This window comes from Meleagris gallopavo, chromosome 3 (assembly GCF_000146605.3).
Source record: "Meleagris gallopavo isolate NT-WF06-2002-E0010 breed Aviagen turkey brand Nicholas breeding stock chromosome 3, Turkey_5.1, whole genome shotgun sequence".
Classification (NCBI taxonomy): domain Eukaryota; kingdom Metazoa; phylum Chordata; class Aves; order Galliformes; family Phasianidae; genus Meleagris; species Meleagris gallopavo.
In genome coordinates, this window is record NC_015013.2 from 8,241,466 (window position 1) to 8,261,194 (window position 19,729).

Sequence of the window (19,729 nt, forward strand, 5' to 3'; positions counted from 1 at the left end):
AAAAAAAAAAAGATACTGCAGAAGCCCAACACTGTCTGAAATCGCTAGCATGCTCAGAAAGGATAGATTTAGTATTTAATAACACAAAAAAGAAGATCTGCACTTCAGAACTGAAGTGCTAAAGCTGCAGTTACCGCGGGTAAGTAAGGACGTCACTGCTGTATCACTGCATCCAGAGCGCTCTGCCGATTTTACAACAGGAACACTAAATGTAAACCCAATCTGCTACGAAAAAGAGAGGTTTTTCAGAGTCTGAAACTAAAGAAACTTTAATGAAATTCACACACAAACACAAATCCGAAACCAAATCTCCAAAATTTTGGTATACATACTGGATAACTAATCTTAAGCCAGAAACCTACGTAATCTTTTATCCCATTAGCACAGCTCTGTTTTAATGTTCTGCAGTATTCTACTAAACGTCCGATAAAAAGTTGAGCTTTTTTCTTTTACTTACAGACAATGGAGGTAGAACTTCTGCCTCAGTAGATTTCACAATTGGAGATGAAAATCTGAACACAGGACTGCCAACATTACTTGTTGGTTGCACCTGCATTTTCAAAAGAATTCAAGGTTTATATCTAAGAGCAGCAACTACCTGAATTCAGAATCCAACAGAAGTTTTGCAGAAGTTCAAAAATCTGATGTTTTAGTTATTTCTAATCCACAGATGAAAGTAACAATAAAACAAAATGAAGTCTGCTAATGAGTACACAAGACATCATCTTTAAAACCACACTGCACAAACCAAGAGAAAAAGATGAGATGTTACTTAGGTCTAAACATACGGAAAAGCAGGAAATTGAAGACATCTAAACTCAGCTCTACTAAAGAACTTCCTTAGCTTAAAACAGGTATCTGCTTCAAAAAAATGCAAAATTATTTCAAGTATTCTGGAACAGATTAATGTTTATTTTTCTGTAGTAATATAAATTATTGCACCCTAGGCTCATTCTATGCAAGGCTTGAATGACCACTTATGCTACCTCCCATTTAATAACCTCCTGTCATGGTGTAACCATTGTAGGCAGCTAGCCACTCCTTTCACATGGCCAGGGAAAAGAATCAGAAAGGTAAAAGAAGTTCAGTAGCATAATGACCACTTGGAAAACCAAACGCTGTAACCCTGAGCATCCCTCCTCATGTCCCCCCATGTTACTGCTGAGCACAATGCCTTTATGGCTCATCCCTTTGGTCACACAGGACACTGTCCTGGCTGAGCCCTCTCCCAGCCCTTGTGCACCTTGGCCTGCTTGCTGCTAAAGCTGTATGAGAAGCAGAAATGGCCTTGATGCTGTATAAGCATTACACAACAACAGCTGAACACTGGTCTGCTATCAACACTGCGTTCATCACAGACTGGCAACTTTGCATAGCTACTATAAAGAAAATTTACACTATCCCTGCCAAAACCAGGATGAACAACTTGGCGTAAAATCCCACCCCCTAAAATTCCATAATTATACAGTTATCTTAACCAAAGTTATCTTAAACTTTGCAATTTTAAGACTGACAATCAAAAAACTGCATTTTTCTCTCCAAACTGCAATACAACTCTGAATTAGTCAACTCAGTATGAACTAATGCTGGTTAGTTTCACGAGTAGCACGGAAGTTAACTTGCAACAAAGCAGATATATACTCATACTGGAAAGCATTCATAGCATACAACAAAGATTTACCTTGTTCATCACTGATGTAGAAACAGTGCTTGGTGATGATGAGACAGTACTGCTAGTCAGAAAACTGAAGTTGAAAGGAGCCAGTGATGCAGTACTGATGGGTAGGGATATTTTCGGGAGCACCGGTTCCTCTACTTCCTAGAGTTGTAAATTAAAATTTCTCTTTTACAAAACATACTACTTCCTCATCCTGCTCCACTCTGACTTCTTAATAAAATTAAAGGTAACAAAAGCACAGATTAAGAGAAAGCAAGTCTTCAAAAGGAATTCCTACGCTCCCCATCTCAGTCTGTGCAGTCATTTTAACTCATGGCTTTCACATTACACCACATTCACCACTGGTCCAGTAAGAATACTGGAAGTTACCTCAAAATTGTTACCTGTGCAGAACAGAGAGAGGCACAGATCAGACTTCAGACTTTTTTGTTCTTGTTGTTTTCTATGCTTTAGTCATTAATGCTCTAGTGAAACATCACCATTTCTAAATATCCTCACATTTCTTCCTTTAATATAAACTCTCAAGACAAATGAGAAAGTGCTCTTGCAGAATTAGACAGGGCAGCTGCTCAAGTTTCTGAAGCCACTACAACAAGTGAATTTAGAAAAACGTAACATTTAAAGTCTGTGGGTTCAGTACACAAACAAAACACAAAATGTCTACAAAGAAAGCTACAGAAGACTGTACTCTGGTAAATCCAGCCATGTTTGAGCACACAGATCAGAAATCAGTACATCTTAAAAACAACTGGGTTTATTCTTGCCTTTTAAGCTATTTGCTAACTGGTAAGACTGGATGAGTTCGGGTTTAAATGAGAACTACCAATCTAATCACAGTCTGCACAGAAGCACCAAGATCTAAATAGAAATGAACGACTAAGCAGAGAGATAAATTGGTACTACAAACACTCAGTGTATCCTATGGCTTACAAGTGTTTCACAATTTTGATTTGAAAAGTTGATGGAACCTAGCTAGTTTTATCTGTATCACTATTTTATTTGAATTATATAAACATACTCCATTGTTTATGATTTCTTTATATTGCATCAGCTAAAAGACCAACTTAGACTTACACTAAAGATATAGTTACAGGCAGCTCAGATTACATCCAATCAGAAAACAATCTTTTGAGTATTTGTGACTACAGTTTTAAAACAAGAAAAAAACCCTTTCACAACAAGTTGAGTAAGTATCAGAAATTCTAAGTTATCATTAGCAGACGTGCAGAGCACCATTCTCTAATTCTCTTATGAACTCTTGGCCCATATGTCTACGAGACTTAAATAGGAAACAATAAATTCAGTACACTTTGTTTACATACTTGGCACTTGTTTCAAGAATCAATGCATTACAGAAACTATACAGACCTCCACCTAAACATTCCTGTTCTTAAGACTCATTAATTTAACTGCTTTAACTGCTAGTGGGAAACTTTCTAGCACGAGGAATCTCCAGTATAGCAGAACTACAAATTTCAGAACTATATAGGCAAGCCTCAAGCAGAGTAAGTAAACAGGAGCTTGCTCTGAAACCCACAAGAAAAAAAACCCCACAAACCTAAGGCTGCATTCTTATAATTTCCTGTGAGGTAATAAAACTGACACTTCAGTCATCTCAAAGACAGCAATCAATGGAAAAGTCACTTACCTGTTCTTGTCCAGACTTTGATACGTAGTGCACCCCTCTTTCCCTTCTCATCTTGCCGCCACCACCACTTACTCCTGAAGTCAGACCATTGGATGCAGGAGTACTGAATTTGGGGTAGGTCAAATTGCTAGCACAGAATAACAACACATGGGTTGGGGGTTAAAAAAAAAAAAAAGAAGAAAAATAAGAAAAAGTTGTCAATTTATTTTCAAGCTATTATAGTCATCATTAGTCCTAGAACTGAAACCTGTTAATCAGAATCAGGAAAAAAGTAAAGCTGCTTCATAAGTTCCTAAATGCTGGTAAATACAATTTTTGCTATTTAGAACATCGAGTTTAAAATAAAAAATAAAAATAAAAATAAAAATAAGAAAAACACACAAGGAAAATGACATACGAAGTTGCAACATCCATATGGGAATGATGACTAAGCCAGAAGACCTGAAATAGAAGAGCTGATTCATATTGATAATTTCTAATGCTTCTTTTAGATAGCCCGGACATGGACTGGTTCTCCAATTCTGTGATGAACATTAACTCTGCAAGGATATAAAAGAACAACTCATGAAAATACACAAAGAGTGTATGTATGCACACATGGGAAACACTGCCAACAGCTCCGATGGAAGAGAGAGCCCTTAAGATGGTAAGATAATATGGCAGAAGTTTCAGAAGCAGCTCAGGCTTTTATGTGGCCATCAGAAGGAACAGCAGAGGTGTTTGGGTGTGCCAACATTCCAGAATTCTTTTCAGACATGAACACAGATCCCTTTTGTAATGCATACAAAGGCATTTCTCTGTTTGTTATGAAACCCTTGATCAAAACCAGAAAGATTTCCTAATGCAAATGCTAAGAGAAGAAAAAGAAAAAAACACATCACAAACCAGAAGTGAAATAAAGAATAACATCAGAAGTACTATGGCAACAAAATGAAATAGTCCTGAAGAAAAAAAAATAAAATCACTATATCAAAGCTTATCCAATCAGTCATTAAAGAATTACATTAGATCACACTGGAAGACACCAAGTCCAGTTTCTGGAAGACTGAAGAAAAGAACTGGTCTAAACTTGTCAGATACTTGAAAGCAGTCTGATTAGTACTGTAACTGCTGAGAGGAAGCCAGATCCCTAAGGCCATATGCTCAGGCTTTTCTCTAAACCAAACTGTCAATCAATCAGAATTCTGAAAAAAGTCTTATGTCAAAACAGATCTTTATTCAGACAACTATAGCCTGCATATAATAGTCTATTATTCTTTCTCTTAACACATATCAGCTTCAAGGGGCAAAGACGTTTGTCAGTCTTTGAGTAAATCCATCCTACAACCAGACAAGTTTAAAGAACAAATAGCCTTTGGTAGGTTGAAAATAGCTTAACCAGTATTCCACTCTTACCAGAATATCAGTGTTGTGTTCCTGATCTACAGCATGGCACACAACAAAGACTGGCTTCAAAAAAGGGGAAAAGAAAAAAAAAAAAAGGAAAGAAAACAACATCTACCTACTCTACAGACAAAAAGAAAGACATTGCAACATTGCAATAAACACTAAGAATGAAATAAAATGCAGAATGTTTTCTGAATCTCCTTTTTACATGGAGGAGTAGAATGGATTTCTGCAAACAACAATTTAAAACTGTTTGGGGAAAAAAAACACAAATCAAACCCAGCACCTCTTTGCATTCATACCAAAACCTGAAGGCCAATCTCACACCCCTGGAAAGGCAGCTGTTGTGAAGTCAAACTTTTAGACACCAAATCAAAGCGTTGAGGTGTTGTTGGTTTGTTTGTTTTTTTTCTGTGAGCCAAAGAATGCCTCAGGTCACATAGGAATTGCTTGGCAGATGAACAGAGTCCTGTTAGTGTTGATCGAAGAGAAAAATCCACGCCCAAAAAGATAACCTTAGAGTGCAAAGTGCCTCCACTCAAGCTTTACTGAAAACACTTTTAGCTAGTGTGGAGGAGAACTCATTCTACCTACCTAAACCAAGTAAGCCATGTAGCACAGAATAATCTTCCCAAGACAATTACAACTGTTAACTCCCTGGGAATTTTGTTTTAGAAACAAGCTAACATTTCACCTCAAAAGGTTCTGCAAAGCTCTTGGTGTTCATGCTGACTCAGAGCAGAAAAACGACTTCTCCAAGAAAGGAACTTAATAAGAAAATAAATAAATAAATCTTCCTCCACCTTTCTTGCAAAAAACAAACAAAAAACCATCCAAACAAACCAAAGGATAACAACAAAAATACTCCTGAGCTGTACACTACTCTGTCTTATAGAGAATCCTTCAGAAAGAATCATTCCTTTAGGACCCAGCTTTCAAGCTTCAAGCAATTAAATTAAACAAATCACTAAAACTAATGGCTCTTACTCCAGATAATATGGAGATGGATAAATGGTTTCATTGCCAATAAGTAAACTGATAAACTACAAAATACCTGCCAAACTGAAATTTCTAACACTAGAGATTTAGTTGAATTGAAAACTAAACTATCTTTACTTCCTAAAGAAAAAAGGCCTCCAATAGCAAATACCCTTCCAGTGGATACAGCATCATAACTGTAATGATATAACGTATGGAAAACACAGCAATGACAGCAGGGTAGCAAAGTCCTGGGCTGCAGCAAGTGAGGATAAGCCCAAATGCAGCAGCCATAGATGCAGAAAAAAAGGAAAAAAGCTGCTTGCCCTTGGAAGACCTCAGGTAGGCAGGCATCTCTCCAGCAAGATACCATCACCTCCACTGCCAGCCCTTAACTGAGGTCCAGAAAGGGGTGGATCCTGGCTCCAAACCCCTTCTGGTCACTCAGGTGCACTGCAAGTACCTGGGCTCCCCTGGGTTGGCCCTGCCTTCCCACCAGGTGCTCAATCACTGCTTCAGGTGTGACTTAGCATTTCTGCTACAACCACGTACCTTGTTTCCAACCTTCATATCCTACTAAGGAGATAGACAAGTCATTAAAAAAAAAAATCATTACTGATACATCACTGATGATCTAATTTCATTCTTGTTTATCTTCCTTCCTTTCTTAAAAATTTTCTCAAACTTATATTGATCTTCAAATGTGATTTAGAGCTCTCAAAAGAGACAAAATTTTTGTTCCCACTACTAGAACTGTTACTGCATTTCCAAGAAGACATTCAGGCAGAATGCAGTTACAAAGTTTTCTTCATACAAGTTAGTCTTAAATTAATAGATCTGTCATACCTTTCAGATGGTTCTACACGCTGTTCTTCAGGCAAACTCTTCTCTTTCACTTCCTGCAAATTATTTAAGATTTAGCTGAACATACATACTATACGCAAAGTGCAGACAATGAATTGTGTTGTTTTCTGTATTTTTGTTGGCTAGTTTTTTAATTTATACCACTAAATACACCTCTACCTAATTAATCTTCTTCTCTAATTCAGTATTCTACGTACAGCTAAATTTGGGGGCTAAAACAAGTACTGTTGCTTCTCTTAGCATTGAGGATGAACTGACAGAACAGTTAATCACATTTGTCAAACTCTACCAAAGAAAGTAATTAAACAAAACAAAATGGTAATAGTATTGGGTGATGGGGAATCAAACCAAGTTTTCTTAATAAAGCTAGTGCTAATTTACAAACCCATTAAAAAAGGCTTATATCTTTAATCAAAGATCAAAACAAAACAACACACCCTTCCCTTCGGAAAAAAAAAAAACCCAAGCAGTTGCTGCTATGCTCTTTTTTAGAACTCTGTTAAAGAAAGATTGTGCTGGCTAAACAATAAAGAGATTGAGAGATTTCAAAGCAGTAACCAATCAGTAATGACTACCCACTTTCATCTCTTGCCTAGAAGGTCCACACACTTAACACCTGGCCATTTTTACATTCAGACCAACGTGGTGGTTTTTCAGAAAGAGATGCCACTCTTGTTTTTACAGAAAACTTATCAGAGACTCCATCTACACCAAAGGGATCATTGTCAGAAGTCTCAGTTGGAGCACATATCTCACCTGGAAGAGCTTATACACAACATCAGCATGCTCCATCAAGAACAGCTTTGTGTACAGGAAGATACAAAAGGAAAATATTGCTTCTGTCTTTTAATATTCTTTCACTGAAAACAGCCTGACCCTATTACAGTACATCATTACATTGTGAAACCACCAGAAGCCACTTAATTATTCCAAAAACATAGTTAAATCCAGAAAACCTCAACCTATTTCTCAATAGTTCCCACTGCTTTCATGCCTATCTCAAATATCCTATCAGTACTTTGCAAAGAAAGAGCATCTCCTTAAAGCAATTGGTTAGAAACTCCAGGCAGGTAAGGACTGCAGAATTTACTTACTTTGTGCTTTGTATCTACTCTCTGGTGAATTTTGCTAGAATCAGCAGATGGAGTCAGAGATGGTTTAAAATACTGGGTCCGACTTCCTGACAGAGAGATTGCCTTTGGTGTCACCAGTTTTTGAACAGGCGGATGGTGAGATTCCATCTTAGAAAGGGAAGCAGTAATCAATTTATTCTTACACCCACCAAATTTAACTGCAGTATTTATGGATGAAAACAATTACAGAACTATAAACATCCCATTAGTCTTGGAACTCAATGATAATCATTAAAAAATTCTAAAAGCATTCAACTCACAGAGGGAAATCACCAGAAAACTAGTGATGAAATCCAGAAGCCTACGCAGCAGTAGCCAAAGTTTGACTAAATCTCATTTCAAAATTGGGCAGTTAATTCATAGACAAAACAATTCACGCTACCATAATCAAAATAACTCATGTTCCTATAATATTCCTCTCTTTTCCTCTGCCTACACTGTGATATTTTTTACTAGCTTAATCCACTGATTTATCATTCAAAGCATTAAGCAACTGATACAGCCTTCTGGGCTTCATACTACCTACATTTTCCTCCTTCAAAGCCAAACAAACACTAGAGCACTTAAAAAAAAAAAAATGTTGTCAAATAACCTTAAAATAATCTCATTCAGTAAAACATCATCTAACAGTTTAGATTTGTACTAAATACACTTAAAGTACTAGTTTAATTTCCCCGTTCAAAGTATTTTCACAGACCAGAGCTGATTTTTTTTTTTTTTTTTAACAGAAAGCACTGAATGTTCTGCAAAACTGACTTCACTGAACTGTCAAACAGAAAGCAAACTCAGAGGGCTACGAGATTTACCAAATGCTCCATCCACAGTCTTAATGAACAGAAGAATCAGTTTTATGAAGTTTGCTATTCTTTCACATGAACAGAAAACATCACACTGAAGTTTAACTTCTCTCAACACCTGGTAATAAAATTCACACTATCTATAATCTGATTAAAAATACATCTTTCTAAGAATGATTTGAAACATTGACTAAAACACGTTTTATTTAAATTCACAATTCTACTTTGAATGAACAGTGTTTCATTGCAGGCTTTAAAAGTAAATGACTTAAGTAAATAAAAACTGCCCAGTTAGCTGTTTAGTACACCAAGAGCTATTCTGTCCAGTGCAGATCCTTGAAATAAGTGGAATACCACATACATCACTGCTACCCACTGCAAAAGTTTTGCTTGAGTATACAAGAGTTCTGTCAACTCTCACTCAGCAGGAAAACAGAGAGCCATGTCCTTTGCAAATAATTGCTTTTCATCACAGGCTACCCTTCTCCTGCCAAACATTATGAATCCTAGCATTATGAACAGACAATCTATCTCCTTTTACCCAGTGACAGCTGTGTGCAACATTCGTTTACTGCCTGACAACTTCAAGCTCTCTGTTGCAAATCTGGCAGATCGTTCTTAATGCTTTATCACAGGTGTGGTTCTACAATTTAACTGAGAATTCACACCAGATTTGTTTGCAGTTAATTGGGTAATACTTATGCTGTACTTTGCTTTTTTGTAATCTTGCAATTTAGCACACGGCAAAAAGAAGGTGCAGGAAGTCTCAGAGGTTTGTAAACAATGAAACTTAATTATACATCCAATCAAGGGATTATATAAAGGACAGAAATTAACAATTTTCATTTTCATTATCTGGATGGTGATAATAAACACAAGTACTCTTTTTCTCCACCTGAAGCAACACAGAAGCCTGCACTAAATCTATATGACCACTTGATCATTACTTTGCTATCTGTGATCGCTTCTTCAAGATCAAGCTTTCCTAAGCAGGAATTTTAACACACAGCTTCACTCCAAGATGCAGGACAAGACAAAACTACTTTATGTGTTCTAGAAAAGTTGTTTCTTCATTTGACATATCAAGACACCATCACACAAAGATCACATAATGTTTAACCTGAGTAATCTTCACAGCTCTTCATTCAGTGCAGGTAGAATGACATTTTTTAGCTATTTTCACACAACCAAGATATGAATTTATAACCATAATGCTAACATTAACTTGTACTCATGCATACAGTGCCACCAAGGTGAAATTTCTTGCGATAACACTGAAGCAAAGAAAATTTCTCAGCTTAAGTAGTTACTGGTTCTTACCTGTTTTCGAGTAGAATGGAAGCCCGTAATATCCAGCATGCTTCTGTCCACAGGCTAAGGGAAGAAAGAAAGCCTAAATATTAGAGATCCAGAGATCCTTTTTTTTTTTCTTCCCCAGAGAGAGGGTTTCATGCAATAGAAATGCGTGGGTTTCACAGTCAACTTACAGAAGACAGTGGACTGGTAACAGAAGATGGAATTCTTTTAGCGTCCTATGAAAGAAATAATCAATAAATTAAACAGGGCCCAACATAGGGAAGTCTTTCATTCTTTACTGGCGCATGTACTAAGTTTCATAAGTATATGAATAAAGCAGATTAAAAGGAGTGCCACTTACTGCCAGAGGACTTGACATCTTCTCCAGCGACTGCAGGATGCGCCGTGCTGTGGAACTTGTCACACCATAGGATTGCACGTTTGCTTGTTTAGCTTTCATTTGCCTTCTTACTGGTGTCTGAAAAAAACAACATTGTAATTGTCATGCTGTTCAATTTTGAGTTAAATACACATGTATTTTATGTCCCCAGGCTACACGAACAACATAACCGATATTCTGTGAAGACAGAGAAAAATGCACTCACTGGGAGTTCAAGACATAATGAAAATACGTTCTGAGTTTATAGCAGTTTAACTGGGTCTCCAATACATCCTGCACAAGGGATAAAACTAAAAAAGAAATCCATGTGTAGAAAGTAAAGATGGAAGATGTTGAGTGCCAGCATCTCTGAAGCAGTAATCAGGAAAACAGAATTGAAGCAAAGGCTTGTGATGCAGAAAGCACTTTCACTAACAACACAGACCTGAAGAGTTTCATAATGGTGCAAGCGCATCATCTTTAAATCAGTGTATGCAACCACAACCAGGAATTCCTCATTTTACTTCTCTCTTGCTTCTTCCCCTCTCTCAGGAGGGGAGGCTGCAAATCTTTTTCTCTGTTTAATAAGATAAAGCTCTGACTTGAACAGTAACAGATCAAAACACATTACAATGAAGAAGTAAACTATTTTACTTACACTACAATTTAATTCAGCATGGCAGTGTAACCACATTGTGTTTATCACACAATATGAAGATAGGAAGCAAACTGTACAGCATACAAAAACTTCAGCAAGGCTCACAGGATCATGTAATGGTTGATCTGGGAAGGGGCCTCTGGGTCTACCAAGTCCAGCCTCTGCTCAAGCAGGGACACCCAGAGCAGGGTGCCCAAGCCTGCACCAAGGCATCTTAGGGAGATCTCCAAGGAAGAGCCTCTGAACAGCCTGTATCAACGTTCCACCACCTGCACAGCACAGAAGCGCTTCCTGGTAACTACATGGAACCTCCAGTGCTCCAGTTTGTGCCCACTGCCTGCTGTCCCAGCACAAGGCACCAGTGAAAAAAGCCCAGTGCTCCACCCTCTTGGCACCCATTCTTCAAGGATTTACAGACATTGATGAGATCCTCCGTGAGCCTCCCGTGATCCAGGCTGAACAGGGCCAGCTCTCTCAGCCTCTTCTCATAAGAGAGGTGTTCCAACCCCCTCATCATTTTGTTGGCCCTCTTCTGGACTCTTCCTAGTATGTTGCTGTAATCCACAGCAAATAGGAATAAGCAAGCTACTCTCTCCTTTAAAAGCCTAATATTTTGGTTCCTCTTTTTGGTGTAACCCACAGTTACACTGCAAAAAGTTAAAATAACTGATCAAAGAGGGCTCCCAGCTTGCAGGAAGTTTTAAAAACAAGTTTTCAAGGTTTCTCACGCATCAGAATCTTGCACTGTCCTTGTTCCATGCCTGAAATGGATTGCCAGAATAGATTCAGAAAATCGTGTTTCAATTTCCCTCCAGTTCCTTTCGATTTTATTATTATTTTTTTTTTATAAAGGGCATTTTGATTGAAATACATTCCTACCAAACCTAATTTGACTTTTTTATTCAACTCCAGCTACTGAGAGCCATCAGCACTTATTTACAGCTTCATTTCAGAGCACCCAGAACTCTTAGGGGCAAGTAACTCTTTTCAAGAACAACATGAAACATATTAAAAAAAAAAAGAATGCTACTGTTCACCTTGAGATTGCTTTTAGTCTTGCATGCCCCTCGCTAGGAAGTAGTAGAATAAAGGATTTGTAATGCTCATTTTAGATATAGTAAAGAGTGAACAGCCTTACACAATTTATTCATAGCATGAGTATACATATGACTGTGTAAGTTCTATAGATAAATATCAGACAGGTCTGAATGTAGCTTTTGCTACTATAAACACAAATTTTTGATGTTATGCTGTCACTGTTTTAATTGCGTGACGTTAATTTAACACGATACAGTTAGAGGTACACAATGGCACTCAAATGGAATATTTTTAAAGACTTAACAATAGAGGAAATCCCAACTACAAACATCTAGCTTTAACAGACATTCTTGTTCATTACAACAAATATTTACATAGTATCTATTAAAAATAATTTAAATAGCAATTGCTATTTAAATCTCTGCTCTTGCAGGTGGAAAAGGGAGAATAGGAGCTGTTGCCACATTCTCAGCTCTCCTCTGAAAGCTACTGTTCACTACTTTAGTATTTCAACCACTATTTCTTACCATGCTGTTTTTCCCATACCTGATAAGGAGCAATTCGCACTTTTGTCTGCCTTGCTGCTGCAGCTGCTCCACCATAAGTGGTCTTTCCAGGGTAAAATGGAGAATCTCCAAGCTGGCTTGTCTTAAAGACAGAAGTGTTTCCAAGCGACTGTAGAAACACAGTATGGTAACTGGTTAGTAATATGGGTACACATTTAAAATGATTAAAATAAATACTGTGCAGTACTTACAGGAGAGAGAGCTCCAAAAGCAGATAAATTGAATGCAGGTTTCTTTGAACTAGATGCAGAATGCTGGGAGAGGGAATGAGATCTTTCAGCTTCTGTGGACCAGAGCAGTGGTGCTGAATTGGTTTTTGAAACTGCGATGTCTGCCAAAAAAGACACACACTGGAAGTAAATGCCTTGAGTACAAAAAGAACTCCCGTTATTAAGGGTCACACTGACTTGAGTTCTTTAATACAAAAAATAACCTTGACTTCAGCATTCTTTAAACAGATCAATTTCACATATGGTCTGAAAATGAAGTACCAATTCTGAACTTGAAAACTGTTCAACACAAGTACAGTTATTTTTCAGCAATCTTAGGACGACAATTCTATGTTTCCAATGCAATGTGATTTTTTTTTTTTTCTCCATATCAAGATAAAAGGGAACTGCATAACACCAGTGCATCTGTAAGGACACAAAGTTTTCCCTGTGTTGGTGAAAAGCTGGAGGCCAGATAGGTCATAACTGCACAAGTTTTAAACCTGAAAGATTCCCCAAAGGCTGATCTAACAGAGTTAATTTGTTTCCCATGTACGTTTTCATGAAGGTAGGCAAAGGTTATATTGCTAAAGCCTGGCAACATCTACTCTGAACTTCAAAAATATGTACTCCACAAAACTTGCTGAGAATGCCTCAAAGCCTGTCTATACTAGAAAAAGCTGCAAACCTGCTGCTTGCCCTTTCACAGTGAGGTGACCCAGGTACCCATCTACATCAACGCAACATTCATTTTTTATTTTAAAATACTGTGCATTCCTTAGTGAGCTCAGCATAAAACGTGGCAGCATCGACAGCAGAAGCCTTATTTCAAGAAAGGCCAGAAAAGCAGCTCAAACACAGCCAGAATAGTTCCTTTATCTGCTCTTTGTGAAACACAAGAAAACAACCTGCATTTCCATTTGTCACCTGTAGTTACTCACTTTTAACTAGCTGTCTGTTGGACACTGAGTCACTCTTCCAAGTGATCAACCTAGCTGTCAAGCCAGCAAGTCACTTTCATTTGCTACCACCCCAGTTCAAAATCTACATACAATTAGCTGAAAGTATGTAAATCAGCGGTGATTTTTTGTAGCATCAGGGTCGCATAAATGTACTTCTGAGCACAGTTATATTAAAATGTTGACTGAAACAAATACATCTAAAACACTAAAAGTTCAATTCAATTCTCACTTCCAAAGCTGACATTCATTTATTTTATTTACTAAGCTGATGTGGAATATGAACGAATGCAAAGTACTTCACGTTATGCAAAAATTAAACTAAAAATTAAAAGAAAGTATGACAATTACCTTTATCAGACGCTCTAGAGGAGAAGCCACTGGTTGTTGAGATGTTATCATCATCGTGCTGAGAGGTAGAATCTTTTATTTCTTTTACAAGAGACAGTCCAGGATTGCCAATGCCAAGTGTAGAAGATGTAGAGGGCTGACAAGGTGGTACAGCGGAATCTAACACGGTACAGTTCAAATGGCTCCGATGGAGAGAGGGCCTTGTTAACACAACTGAAAAGTTCAATGCTGATCTACTCGTGGATGGTTCTAAATACAAACAGAGAGATGATTAGCTTTCCTATAGACAAGCTCATAGAAGCCAAAACCTGTTTTCTATCAACAGTCAAGCCATTGCCAAGCTCTAAGCACAAAAATAGAGAAGCCAAATTTAACTTCTTCCTCATCCAGATAGGGTTTCATCTGTGTGACTACAACAGCAACACTACTTCCAATTCTAAGTATTAATATCACATCAAGAAAAAGTATGGGGCTTTATAACACCAGGTCCTGACTTCATGCTCAAGTGCTTGATCTTTCACTACTCAAGCATACAGACTCCTTCCTCTTGCATGAAAAGCTTGCAATAAACTTCCAAAATTTGAGATCATGTGGCAAGTTGCAGACAGCACTGCAGTTTATATAATCTTGGCACAAAGATCCCATTAGTTTGAATACAACATGAAAATGAATGTTTGCAGTACTTTTTTTTTTCCCCTCCCAAACAAATCTACAAATCAGGTCGTGCCACATGTAAACGTTATCTCCTATCTGTTAACTTCTGAGATTTTAAGCCAAAAGACAAGTAAGCATGTTGGCCCAAGTAACCAAACAAGCATTTTTTCCTCTGGAACAAAAGGGTCTACAAACACTGCCAGTGGCCTGGAGGGGGTGGCCTCACAGCACCAACTTGCTAAGTGAACAGAACTACTCATAAATATCTTGCCTGATGAAAGTTCACTCTCTCAGGAATCCTGGGAATTCAAATGATTTTGAGCCGCTCTCCCCTTGGTACTTGCACTGAAGCTTAAACTAGCTAGTTCAATCCCCATAGCCACTGCAGTACCACTAATCAGTGCTCCAGAACATCAGCGGATTTTTAGGACAGTATTGCTTGAGATACTTGATCAGCCAAGCAATGAATACAGGCTCTAGCACATAGGTGTCTCAGAGCTGAAGAAACACATTTATCTAAAATCGTAGTAATAACTCATCTTAAGGAAAAAAATCATAACAAATCTTAAACATAGCAAGTAACAAACACAGACAGCAACATAAGTTAGCAAAGGTTCTACACTGTCCACCTGCTCCTGATCTTCTAGAGTTAGTAAGTTTGCTGTGCAGCTGTTCTTACTAAAAGGTTCTTTCACACAGTTCTACATAAAAGCCAACATGTGTTCCCCAGTTGTGAAGACACTATCTATTGCTTTATTCAAGCTTACTCCCAAGCTACAGCAACACAGAAAGCAATAAACTCCTTGTTTACAATTAGATGACATTGGAGGCAAAGATACTTCCTCATTATTTTTGACTCTGACAACAACAGAAGCAACCGACTTTCCATATTATCTATGATTACCTTTACGTGCTCAGACAAAACTACTCTCCTTATAAGAGACAAGTCCCCCAGCAGCTATCAAAAAGGAACCCAACTGAAAGCACATGCAAATTTACACAGTAGGACTACAGAATCAGTGAGAGGAACATGATTTAAAACAAAGATGACTTTTTAACATGGTACAGAGGCTCCAAGTCTCTGCCAAGAGTCCAAATATCTTTTCAAAGACAACAGCCTAGATACTAACACATATCTTAATTTTATTGAATATTCTAAAAATAATGACATAAATCACATGCACAAGTTCCCCAGTTTGCCGTTAAGCTAACAAGGAGCTTTACTAAATTGATTTAAGTCCAAAAGGTAAGCAAATAACATTTAAAAAATCAAGACATGAGAAGAATTTTTTCCTCTGCCATTCTAGAATCTACTTTTTGTTTTCGGGAGACTTCAAAACAAATTAATGTTTTTAATTGCCTGAGGCAGTTAGACTAAGTTTCATTCCAGGTCTTCTAAAAAAGAAAAAAGAAAATACAACTTAGCACACTTGTAAATGAGTATTTTCAGCATTTGCTACCTGACTAATAGAGTACACGAAGTTAATGGATGGCTTCCAAGCGTTCTAAGTTCTATGCTTTACAACTGTACTTACAGTTTAAAGCTAAGAGACAGTTTCACAAACTGTTGTTCTGAGGTTTGGTTTTTTTGTTAACTTGCGGGGAGGGGCTGGTTTTAATTACATCAAACCCCCCTTAGCAGATTCCTTTGGAAATTTCAAAAATCAAAACCAGAAATCCGTGAAGAAATAGAGATAACCGGAACACTAAATGATTTTTCACATACCTTCCAGGTTAATTCCTGCTGGTTCAGGTGTGACTCTCCCATCGGTCATTATGGTATCTTCATCTCCATAATCGTGATGATAATTTACTGGATTCTCTTCCTGGTTTGTAGGTTCATTTGTATCTACACATTCATCTTCACTTTTATTAAAATACTTCTGTAGCCATCCTGGTACGATGTTTTTCACTGATTCTGTCATCCTGCTAATGATTCCCTGCTTGAAAGAAGGAATACTTCTTTAATTACAGAAACCCAGCTAACAGCATATGCTGGGATACAATCTTCCACAGACCTCAAAGACAGATGTTATGCAGCAAATATTGAGAACAAGAATAAGATGCAGAGGTTGATCCTTAGTACAGGATTGCTGCGCTTCTGGGACGCCTAAAATTCTCCTAAGATTGATTCCTGACTACCTATTAATATTCAAAGTTCTGAAGCTTCCACCAAAGTTCTCCAGCAACTTGTCAATTCACAAGGCCATTAGGAAACTACTTCTACATAACTCCAGATCTACATACTTGTTCCACAACTTCTCCTCCACATACTCAATTGGAAACTACCTAAAACAGAAACCCAGCAGTTATCTGCAGTGATAGTGAGGATCATTCCATCCACTAAAAGCAGGGAGTCTAAATATTGCTGTTTTTTCTCATGCTGAATCACAGTAATAACATGCATCAAAAAACATTGCTATACTCTGAACAGTCAGTGTGACCTAATCAAAATCCAGGAAGAAACACAGCTACAGCTGCAGTATCAGCTGCATCACAACAGGTATGTTAAATAGACCCCTTCTGATCAAATTTCAGTTTACAGACATTAAAGTTTTGGACCTCCAAACACTATTGCTCCACAACTACTATATGTTTAACAGCCATTTCCATTTTGCCATTTACAAATCTTTTGCAATTCTTACATTCCAGATCAAAAGACAGATGATTTACCATGTTATAGATGTTTACTTTTTCCTTTCATTCCCTCAAAACTTTAGCATCCTTTCTGTCCAAGTGCTTGCAGGACTCCCTCTCACGCTGCTGACAGCCACGGAGCTGCTTGGCTCCTTACGCTACAAGCAAACACGAAGGCTGACTCAGCAACTCCAACATTGAAAACTAAGAAGTGACAAAAGTGAATGGAATACAGCAAAAAATCTGATCAGCGATTGCTGATGTGTGCACCCAAGTTTTGCCTGGTTCTGTACCAACAGTCCTGCTCTACCACTTTTCTGGCTTTGGGAAATAGAACTTTCTAGCTGAAATTATTATTTGGGTATAAAAAAATGATAACATGCTTTGAACATGCTGAAGTTAGTTACAGTCTAACAAAATTCTGAGATAACAACCATGCACACACACAAAAACAACAAAAAGCCCCATATAACCAAAATAGAAGCCTGTATCATTGAAGTATTCCACAGACAACAGTGCAAACACTGAGATACAAGAATTGTAAACACTGATACACCCTTGAATCCAGAACTAGGAGGGAGGTAAGGGAAGAGGAAAGAGTAGAAAACAAAAAGCCTTTTCACAGGAAGAAAATCATCCTAATTCACAACTAGACATTTTTCCTAATTATCTGTTATTCTATTGTTTACTTGCACAAGGACAGCATAGGGGACAGTTTCAGCCACCCAGGATACCACGGAATAAACACATCCATCACAATTACTACATTAAAATGCACACGAGAACAAAGTGCTCAGAACGTTGCTATTCTTCTCTTAAACACTAAGCCTCAGCTTTCCTGCAGAAACCACAAATGCAGATGATGCCAGAGTTCACAAGCAGTTCAACACACGGTGTCAGCAGAGCGGCTCCTTCTAATCCCCCAGCCCCTCGTTGACACCTTTTTCTCTGACACATTCCACTTTTTACCAGCCCTACGAATGAAAGAGCATTGGGACAAAGCATCATACAGGATAACATTTGCAAAAAAAGAGCAAATGCTCAGGCATCCAAAGCAGCGTTCTTTCACAAAAGGCACCTCTTCACGTAGTATTGCTGGAGAGCTGCTCACAGAGCACGGCTGTTACAACAGGCCCACAGGTTTCTCTTGCTGAAGAAATCCCACCAGTGCTCAGCGCTGCCAAAGATTCAAGGAAGAAGCTGCAGGCATTCAGAAGAGCAATCACCCTGTCAATCTGTAGTAATCCAAATGAGTAATTGGAGAGTCTGGCTAGACAAGCAGTTAGAAAGGAGGTTTTATCATCCACATCTAAAGCCAACCTGCTCTGACCCTTTCTTGCACATGGCAGCCTTGCCACTGTTGTCCACGCTACCACCTTTCTGAACCCAGGATAATTCCTTAAACGATTCAGAAGCTGGCAGTCTCCACACAGCCATACTGCAAAGTACTGACGGTACGTTCCAGGTTCCCTGCTTGGGCATCAGCAGTCCCTCCAGAGGCGGTGTAAGGGACCAGTGGGAAACTGACTCAACGACTTGAGTTCAAGACAGGAGGTCTGGGTCCTGCAGAGGCAGGGCAACGAGCAGTTTTACCCACTTCCTCTTGGCAACTTCTGAGGAGAGGGCGTACGAGCACCAGAGGCCATTATCAAAAACTCCCCATTCTTCTGGAACCCCCCAGCTGAGCAGACGTGAGGGACCTGCCACCTCCAGGGCAGTCTGTAACCAACTGGACTACGTGATGGTGAACACGTATATTTTGTTGTTGGCTGAGTCTCCACCCACAGATCAAGGCTCCAAGAACGTGGTGAAAAATCTCTTTCACTTTTGTTTTGTCTATCTTTCACTGTCTTCCTGTTTCTCCCCTTGATCTCTTTTCATTTGTTTTCTCTAATAGCCATTGCCTAAATGTGCCTCAGAGTAGCTGACTAGGAAATAACGCCTGTGTCAGTATTTTTTATCCATAAAAAATGTTTACTGTTGTTAGAAAGCTGCCTAATTTCGTCTCAAGGTAGTTGACTATTTTTAGTTGGAAAACTCAAATTGTTTTGTATTGCTGCTCTGAGTTGTCTGACCCTGTCACCTCCACAACCCCTGTGGACCAGGGACTGTCCTACTTGGGGGAATCCAAAGATTCACCTTCCTCACAACCCACCGGGTGGGATAACACAGGCCAACAAGGATGCTGTATACCCCATCCATAGCAGCAGCTCTCCAGAGATCAAATCTGATGCTTTCAGTAGGATGCATAGGATCATAAAGGTTGGGCTCATCTAGACCGCCTGCCAAACCATCCCCACCATGCCCACTAATCTATGTCCCTTGGTGCCAAATCTACGTGTTTCTTGAACACCTCCAAGGATAGTGACTCCACCACCTCCACGGGCAGCCTGTTCCAATGCCTCATCACTGTTTTAGAGGAGAAATTTTTCCTAATATCCAACCAGAACTTCCCCAGGTGCAACTTAAGACCATTACCTCTCATTGTATCACCAGTT

General features: G+C 38.6%; 1 protein-coding gene across 2 annotated transcripts in view; it reads right to left on the reverse strand.

The window, feature by feature from the left end:
- NUP153 (nucleoporin 153) overlaps positions 1-19,729 on the reverse strand; it is a 45,932-nt gene that overhangs the window by 11,970 nt on the left and 14,233 nt on the right. Inside the window, exons 2-14 of one of the 2 annotated variants that reach the window (XM_010708337.3) lie at positions 16,321-16,534; positions 13,941-14,189; positions 12,613-12,752; positions 12,402-12,530; positions 10,142-10,258; positions 9,972-10,016; positions 9,805-9,858; positions 7,649-7,795; positions 6,537-6,589; positions 3,327-3,453; positions 1,682-1,819; positions 458-550; positions 135-222 (exon numbers count right to left, since the gene is read on the reverse strand). In XM_010708337.3, the coding sequence (XP_010706639.1) occupies positions 135-222; positions 458-550; positions 1,682-1,819; positions 3,327-3,453; positions 6,537-6,589; positions 7,649-7,795; positions 9,805-9,858; positions 9,972-10,016; positions 10,142-10,258; positions 12,402-12,530; positions 12,613-12,752; positions 13,941-14,189; positions 16,321-16,534 (1,594 nt within the window). Of the gene's footprint in view, positions 1-134; positions 226-457; positions 551-1,681; positions 1,820-3,326; positions 3,454-6,536; positions 6,590-7,648; positions 7,796-9,804; positions 9,859-9,971; positions 10,017-10,141; positions 10,259-12,401; positions 12,531-12,612; positions 12,753-13,940; positions 14,190-16,320; positions 16,535-19,729 lie in introns of both variants that reach the window. The other variant, XM_010708335.3, reaches the window with a different exon arrangement.